Here is a 9,132-nt window from a genome sequence, read left to right on the forward strand (position 1 = left end):
ATCCGCAGGTATGGCTGGTTGGGAGGATGTTGGAAGCTTATAGCAGCGTAGGACTTTGAGATCTCAGGAGGACATTCATATACTCGAATCATCGAGCTGTGTCTGTGTGGGTTCTCTGGGCCGGGCCGGGTACGATGGGCTTAACACGGGTGATGGTTACGTCACAGCCCATCAGAGTACGAGTGACTCGAGGATTGACAAGTAGCTATAAAATTATAGTTTCTCAATAAGAACCAAGAAGACAAAAAAAAGTCACTTCCCGAATAATATACATAGAGGAGCTGTCATGGTGCTAGAATATAATGCATCTCATCTCAGTCACTTCCAAACTCTAGGCCTTCCGCCTGCCATCGCCTGATCAGGGATCCCCTCTAGACATGTGCAAACACAAGGTTGATTTATCCCTTGTGGTTCGGATTGATGATGACTGATTATCAACGGGTAGCACTCTGGGGTAGTCAGTGGACTGACCAGAGTGTGAGATTATGCTTGTGCAACCATGTTGGTCGACTTGTGGTGTGCAGGTGTGGAGCACAGGAACGGTGGTCGATGGCTGAGGTGAAGGTCATGCGGGCTCGTGCTGATAGACCGGGAGCGGTGAAGGGCGAGTGCTGGGTCTTGACTGACGGATCAGAGCAGCCAGGTGACCAACCGCAGTGGCTGACACACCTGGGACACGCACTTATGTGAGGACGTGGTGGAGTGGACCGTGTTGCCGGCGTGGTCGAGGACTGGCGGGACACGCGTCTGATCGTAGAGGACGTGCACGAGGTGCGCTGCTCACGGCAGGTTTGGTGGTTTGGGCCTCAAAACCACCCAGCGCTACAGATGCCTGGTTTTGGTGAGTTTGGGTCTCAAAACTCGGTGGTGGCGGTTCCGGATAGAACCGATGGCGGCACGCGGCGTGATCGCGGAGGGTGCGTCAAGGCGAAGCACTCCGTGTGAAGGACGTGGTCGTTGGATCGAAAACCTAGGAGTTGGTCCATTTCGCCCCCGGTGGAGTGGATAGGCTCTATGTAAATATGGGTAGTTTAGGAAGTGAGAATAACCCTCTATAAATAGAGGGGAGGGCTGGTTGGTTCATGTCACACCCGGCTAGTTGAGAATAACCCTCTATGTAAATACGGCGTTACATGACGACCGACGAGCAATCAAGCGTGATTCTGCCACCATCGCGCGCGCAAACCCCCAGGGGAGACCCGACGAGCATCCGCCATGTCCCGCGGTATGCCCCACGGTGGCGCCATAGCTGCAGGGGCCCTCCAATCGCAGACGCCAGAGAGGTCCCATGGTGGCGGCCGCCCTGCACGCTCTCAGCTCTGTAACGCTATGCTCCGTTGAGGTAGATGCTTACCCACCTGCTCCTCGCAATGACCAGGAACATGGCCATGCATATATACCCGGAGTCACGGGGGGTTCGGCCCCAGGCTAGCAACGGCTGACGAGAGAAATCCGGCCAGCCCACTGAGTCCGCGCCCAAGGATTCGGGGAAACAACTCAAGCTAGAAGAACGCCCAGACGTGGGTCCCACCGGTCATATGGCACAGCGAGGGAGGTTCTGTGCGGAGGAAGGTGGGCTATCACCGGCGAGGATCTCGGCCGGATCTCAACAACCCAACAGTTTCTCCATCAGCCAGTACACACGCGAGGAAGACGCATTCTGTTGAAGGGATAACTGACGAGACGGTCCCACATGACTGAGACTGCAGGGCGCGAGACGGGAGCGAAACACAGAGGCTGGCATCGCGGGCCCGATCGACAGTGACGCACTAGGCTACTGACATCGCGGCCCCAGGTGTCAGCGCAGTGTGGGAGGGGGTTTAGCTGGACTGGCTATGCGAGTGAGATGGGCCGAGACAGGTGAAATCGGCCCAAGACGAGTGGTTCTCTTTTTTTTCTGTTTCTTATTTCATTTCCCTATTTCAGATTTTTGTTGAATTTGTCTCAAGTTTTGAACTTCAATTTCTGAAACTACTTCAGGTCTAAATTAACATGTTTTTGTAGAAACATTTCATTTATTTCTACAACATTCATTTAAATATTTTAAACTTCCTAGTTATTGAAAGGCATAACCCACTTGTTTTGTTATGAGAAATCGTATTATGACTATATATCTAATTCACATGTTTTAATGATATCATTACATATTTTTGAGACTAAAGGATAGTCTCAACTCATCCTACCTAGAGAATATATATATATATATATATATATATTCTAAGTTAAGTTAACCCAAAGAAAAGTTCAACACATAAGCCAAATATAATTTAATTTTTAAGTTTATCTTCCCACTTCTTCATGTTAAATTTTGAATTCCAGTTGGGTTTAAATATTCAGATTCCCATTATCATGCACTTATTACAAAAACATCATGCCATGCATTTATCTATTTTATCTTGTTCATAAAGGATGAGCACCCCTATTTACATATTTTAACCCTACTTTCTTATCGCCTAAGAATTGGGTATTACACTGTGAGCACGACTAGTATACCAGTTTTACACTCTGCAGAGGTTGCACATCTTTACCCACAAGTCATGTTACCCATCTGCCAAGGGATCGCGACTTTCCATACACCTCTACCGAGGAGGCGAGGCACGGTAACACTACGAGGCCTTTACAAAGTTCCACTAGCTTCAGAAAACCCGCTACAGTTTATAGGAAGCTCCAATGCAGGGATCCCTCGCATGATCGCCATCGCAGCAAAATCATCCCAAGGACCTCCCTACACTGACCACTCCCCTACTGCCCTTGCCCCTTTCGGGTAAGGTAGTCTTCCACTAGTTTTCCTAATTAATCAGCCAAGGGCGTCCCATTAAACCCTTGTGGTAGCACTGTTTTCCCGGTTGGTCGCTCCATGTTCCAATTAACATAATGATCTTATCATGAACAGTAATAATAAATAGATAATAAAAGTGTGGTAGCACAACTTGTTGAGCGATGAACGTATGTGAGCTCACTCTTGCTGTCTCACACCCCCCACAGGTCAAGAGCAGGTACCACAGGATGAGGCGTATGGAGGATGCTGCGGCGTGTTCGTGAGAGGTCTAGGTCGTCGTCTCCCAGTCAGCTTTGGGTTGCTGGACCGTTGTCTCCTTATAATGTAATTCTTTATTTTGTACAGAACTTCTATTATATAGTAAAGATGTGACATTCGATCTTGTGCCATGATTCATCATATGTGTGAGACTTGGTCCCAGCACACCTGATGATTATGTTCGCGCCCGGGCTTTGGACCCCTAAAACCGGGGTGTGACACCTACCTATCAAGCTAGACCGATCTTGATCTTGCTCGTCGCAACATATATTTAATACCTGTAATTAATATTAAAACACTTGGGTGCCGTTTGGTTTCTAAAATGTAACGTAAATGGTAACGGTAATGGTTTGCATTCGATTACTAGCGATAACAAGTTTCAATAGGCTGGTATCAATTCCTAGTGTGGTATCCGATTACGGTTGGACTTAAACAAATATAATTTAACGTTATTTGTTACCTATTATATTATAAATATGTGAACCAAACAGCATCTTGATGTCTACTCCAAAGGGTATTCAAACTTTAGTTTGAGAACCAAACATACGAGAAGTGGAAAAAATATACTACAAAGCGTATTGAATGTCGGACACCAACCATGCATGCATTATTGTGAATTGAATGATTGATTGATTGCATGCACCAAGCATGTCAGACATATGAATGTCAGCATGTGTCGTTCATCCAGGATCCAAAGCTATACATGCATGTCCCCACGAAGATAGCGAACGGCGCGCGCACCGTCTGTAAATTGTTCTTACCTCAAACATACACGACTCATGAGTACAACCTAAATCCTAAATTCTAAATCCTAAACTCAAATAATAAAAAAAAGGAAACAAGCCCACGACCCCCTCGGCCTCGGCCCATCCCAGCTGCGCTACTCGCCTCCTCCTTCTCTCTCTGCCCACGAGTCCACCTTGTCGGCACCGCCCGTCGCCCACGTGCCCGCTCTCTCTCTGCATCGTGGGCCCCGTCCTGTCAACGCACGTTACCCACGCATCCACACTAACCCGCTGACACCCGAACTGGAGCTGTTCGTCAGCCGGCAAGGTTTCCCAAGTCGGCTCTATAATGTTGCTGGGGAGACTTCAGAACTATCCCTTGAAACGGCCATTGAGAGCCGATTTGATGGGTCTAGGCGTGTTGTCCTCAGCGAAGTCGCCAAAAAGTATGTTGACACCTTTTTGGGATGCCAATCACTCAACACGAACTAGCGGCGGTGCTCTCTGCACAGGGGCGGACGGTCCGCGGCCTGGCGCGAGGCAAGGGTTTTCTGCCTGACGGTCGGACGGTCCGCGCGTGCGTAGGGGCGGCGGAAGATCATCGGCGGCGCCTGAATCTCGCTCCCGAGAGGGACCCCGTCGGGGAGGAGAGATCCTAGGTGATGTCTAGGCTCGGCAGGCCGACCTAGACTCCTCTAATCGACGTAGAGTCGAAGAGAAGCGAAGAATTTGAGGATTGGAAGACTAACCTAGAACTAGACTAGAACTACTCCTAAGAATAAATGTAAATTATATTGATTGAAGGTTCGATTGATTAATTAAATCGCATGTATTCCTCTGCTTTTATAGAGGAGGGGGGCTGTACCCGTTACCAACAAAATTCCGAGCTTATCTCGATATTCTCGCCAACAAACATAGTAAGAAACTCGAAACCATAATCTGTTCTGCGCTTGAGCGGACCGTCCGGCCCACAGGCGCGGACCGTCAGGACCACGGACCGTCCGGCCTCAGGGCCAGACCGTTCGTGCTATTTTTAGTGCTCAACAGCTTGAAAAATTACCTCAACGGATACAAAACCGCAGTATACAAAAAGAATACAATCAAACATTATTTGAATGAAGGTGGAGGCAAGTATAATATATAAGGAGACGAATCAATCTTGAAGAAGCAGGAGCACTGCGTGGAGAAAGTGACAGATCGAACTTGGAGGTTTCAAACGAAGAACATATAGCTGCAAAATGAAATCAAAGCGGTTTCGCCGTAATTAGCGACCAAGAGGCAGCAAAGTGACAGGAACAATGAGCAGTATTAATATAATTAGAGTAATAAGCAAGTTAAACAGGAGTACGTACGGGTTATCCCGCACGGTGAGGGTGTTGGATGAAGAGAATTCGTGGCCTCTTTGGATGGTCCCTTGCAGCATTACGCCAAGAATCCCTTAAATTTTCGGGTACCGTAGCATTCAGCGAGACTTCCTGGAGGCTCGTGAACGGCGCCGGCTCGTTGTCGTCCTGGGGGTTGGCTTTACAGATGACGTTGGCGGAAGGACAATAATCGTCCGTTTCACTGATGAGATGAAGTGAAACGAGTCGTTGCAGAGCTGTAGGCTTGACTTGTATGTCGGGCAGCGTCTGCCTGGCCACAAGGCACATCCGCCGCAGATTTGCAATGTGCCCAGTCTCTATGACGACCTTCTCTTGGTTATTTCCTCCTGGTGTTGGGTTTTGGTCGTACGTACCTTTTATTGTTTCTGCATCCAGCTTCAGATACGTCAGACTGGCCAATTTGGTCAGCTCATTCAGAAATTCTGCATCCAACGTTATCGTTTTCCAGCGGGAAAGGCATAGCTTTGTGATTCCAGTCAGCTTGTTGGTGGCAATAACCGACAGTTGGATCCTGCTCAGATTTGTGCCGGACGACAGCTTCAGGGAGTAAAGATTACCGCTAGCTTCAGCCACACAAGCCTGCAGTATTTCTGTTTGTCTTGGGCCATCCTGGAAGTCAAGTGACAGGGAGCGATGAACGTTGTCATTCCTGAGGAATTTTGTAATCGCTTTCGGGAGATAGCTTGCTAGGTATTTGGGTTCTGCATCCCTGTAGAACCATATCTTCACCTTCCTGAGCTGCCTAATGTGACGCATGAGTGGCGGAAATCCTTGGCCTCTGCGGGTGAAGAACCCCGACACCGTCTCCAGGTTGCTTTCCTTGATTGCCTTTGGTACTAGTGCATCTGGATAAGCCCTAATTGGTAGTCCGTTGAAGTTGTCAATAAGCTCAAATTTTCCGATTAGGTGTTTTATGCGTGGCAGTTCCAAGACTTGGATAGGCACCAGAACTGCCGCCCTGCCATTGACCTCCCCCACCTCGAGTGTCTCCAAGCACTGCAAATTAGACATTGAGCTTGGAACTTGAGTGATGATATCTGGCAGGAGGCTCAGATATTTGAGAAGCTTCAGTTTCTTGCATATCTCCTCTAGCTGGTCTGGCTGTAGACCATTGTATGACGCCAGATCCAGCACTCGGAGCTGCTCGCATTCAGCAATCCTGCTGGCCTGTTGCTGCCCCCAGGACACAGCCAGAGTTCGCAGGCGTGGTGGTACAGAACCGTTGGTAATGACCACGGGTTGGGGTTCACCTTCTTCTTCCTCGGCAGGATGTAGACAAAGCCGGCGGCTGTAATTGGGATTAAGTTCCCCACTTGGACAAGACCTGAGGATGAATTCCTCCTCTTGAGACCTGCGGGAGATGTAGTTGAGCACCACTCCAGGAGGCTGGAATGTCTTGGCGTGCTCATTCAGGCTCGCATGGAGGGGCCAAACGAAGTTCCGGTCTACGAGGGCCTTGAGGTTTTCGGCAGCTTGATTGCTGCCTCCGAACTCTAGGCCTTCCGCCTGCCATCGCCTGATCAGGGATCCCCTCTTGACATGATTGCCGCGGGGGAACATGGCAAAGTACAGCAGGCAGGCTTGGAGATAGGGGATGTATTGGTTCGGACAGCTCCCAGCACCCCGGATATGCAGACCATCGTAGCTGTGGTCGAGCACCTTGGGCATTCTGTGTGGCCAGCGGTCTTGTTCTTCAACGGCAGCAGTGATGATGGACCCTCTGCGGACTTCACATACGCTAACCAGCGCAAGTGGTACGCCATCACATACCTTGTGCAAACAGGATGATGAGTGGTCTTGTTCCTGAAACCTAATGAACGACGAGTGGTCGTCTTGTTCATGTCGTCGTCGCCGCCGCTCCGCTTCATTTAGGAAGCACACCACCGACTGCTTGTCTTCAAGTGGCCACATCTTGTGATGATGACCCACACATCTCTCTGCATCCCTGCCCACTGCGGTCCTCATACCCATGATAATTCTACTGCCCATACTATTATCCGGGAAGGCAGATGCTATGCCACTCACCAGTTCTTCAGACTCCACGCCATCCACCACCACAAAATACCTATATATATAAACAGCAAACGAAGGAGGAAAAAAAAGGTCAATATATATATAGAGGGAATAGTTAATTAATCAGAAAAGTGGAAAAGAAATCACCTTTTCCTTTGGAGATACTCGGGTAACCCATGAACTTGGTCAGTACGACGAGCCCCAGGAAACGCTCCGGCGAATCTAATAAACGCGGTTTCGAAATACAAATTCAGAAGGTAGATTTTAGAACAAATATGCATGCGGCTGAAAATATGACGGCTCACCTGTGAAAAAATCCACCACTGCTATCTTGTGGATCCTCTTGCAGTCTAAATTGCTCGATTATCTCTTCCAGAACGATGCTGCAGTCCTTCCCAGCAGCGCTGACATACGCATGCAGGGAGAACCTTCTGCTCTCCTGTACGTCCGTGTACACTGTGTGGCAAAGCTTGGTCTCCCCTATGCCACCGAAGCCGACGACGGAGATCACCATCACCTTGAGGACCTTGTCCAGCTCATTGTCGGGTCTCCGGACGAGGAGGTCCAGAAGCTCATCGAGGTCCTCCTTCTTGCCCACAAGATCAGCCAGCGGAAAGCCCTGGGTGCTTGAAGTAGTGGAGGAAGAAGCAGCGCCTTGACTAGGAGCCTCATTCGTCGGAACCGCCATAAACTCCGGATAGGACTGTACACATCTGATTAAATCCTGGATGATAGTAATCTTGCCATTAAGCTTCGCACCTGTCATGGTTCCGGCACGGCGGCCTTCTATTAGGTCTTCGATGTCGTACGCCAAGCATCTGAGGTATCCAGCCCAGGATTGAAGCCTGTCGGACGGGTCTTGGGAACTCCTGATAGTCTTCCGAGTATCACGGATGATGCCCTGGATGTAGCTAAGCTGGGATTTCAGGGTTTCAACATCACTGTCACGGACTTGCCGTTTCTTCAGTGCACCTTGTATCCCTTTAATGGCTATAGGCAGGACCGGGGCCGCCAAGTTAGCGATTGCACCGATAATTGCTGGCTCCACACCTGTCATCTCTCCCCCCCTCTCTGTTGCTTGGCTAGAGTTCGATCCGCAGGTATGGCTGGTTGGGAGGATGTTGGAAGCTTATAGCAGCGTAGGACTTTGAGATCTCAGGAGGACATTCATATACTCGAATCATCGAGCTGTGTCTGTGTGGGTTCTCTGGGCCGGGCCGGGTACGATGGGCTTAACACGGGTGATGGTTACGTCACAGCCCATCAGAGTACGAGTGACTCGAGGATTGACAAGTAGCTATAAAATTATAGTTTCTCAATAAGAACCAAGAAGACAAAAAAAAGTCACTTCCCGAATAATATACATAGAGGAGCTGTCATGGTGCTAGAATATAATGCATCTCATCTCAGTCACTTCCAAACTCTAGGCCTTCCGCCTGCCATCGCCTGATCAGGGATCCCCTCTAGACATGTGCAAACACAAGGTTGATTTATCCCTTGTGGTTCGGATTGATGATGACTGATTATCAACGGGTAGCACTCTGGGGTAGTCAGTGGACTGACCAGAGTGTGAGATTATGCTTGTGCAACCATGTTGGTCGACTTGTGGTGTGCAGGTGTGGAGCACAGGAACGGTGGTCGATGGCTGAGGTGAAGGTCATGCGGGCTCGTGCTGATAGACCGGGAGCGGTGAAGGGCGAGTGCTGGGTCTTGACTGACGGATCAGAGCAGCCAGGTGACCAACCGCAGTGGCTGACACACCTGGGACACGCACTTATGTGAGGACGTGGTGGAGTGGACCGTGTTGCCGGCGTGGTCGAGGACTGGCGGGACACGCGTCTGATCGTAGAGGACGTGCACGAGGTGCGCTGCTCACGGCAGGTTTGGTGGTTTGGGCCTCAAAACCACCCAGCGCTACAGATGCCTGGTTTTGGTGAGTTTGGGTCTCAAAACTCGGTGGTGGCGGTTCCGG

The 9,132-nt window shown here is 49.7% G+C and overlaps 1 protein-coding gene across 1 annotated transcript; it reads right to left on the reverse strand.

Annotated features, from left to right (window-relative positions):
* Nucleotides 1-4,691: 4,691 nt before the first annotated feature.
* On the reverse strand, nucleotides 4,692-8,488 carry LOC118471892 (disease resistance protein RGA4-like). Its single transcript, XM_035967149.1, has 4 exons — nucleotides 7,466-8,488; nucleotides 7,308-7,382; nucleotides 5,115-7,212; nucleotides 4,692-4,993 (listed from the first exon to the last, which is right to left on the reverse strand). The coding sequence occupies exons 1-3, from the start codon at nucleotides 8,215-8,217 to the stop codon at nucleotides 5,118-5,120; spliced, it is 2,922 nt and encodes a 973-aa protein (XP_035823042.1). The 5' UTR covers nucleotides 8,218-8,488; the 3' UTR covers nucleotides 4,692-4,993; nucleotides 5,115-5,117.
* Between the last annotated feature and the right edge of the window lie 644 nt (nucleotides 8,489-9,132).

This window comes from Zea mays, chromosome 4 (assembly GCF_902167145.1).
Source record: "Zea mays cultivar B73 chromosome 4, Zm-B73-REFERENCE-NAM-5.0, whole genome shotgun sequence".
Lineage (NCBI taxonomy): Eukaryota > Viridiplantae > Streptophyta > Magnoliopsida > Poales > Poaceae > Zea > Zea mays.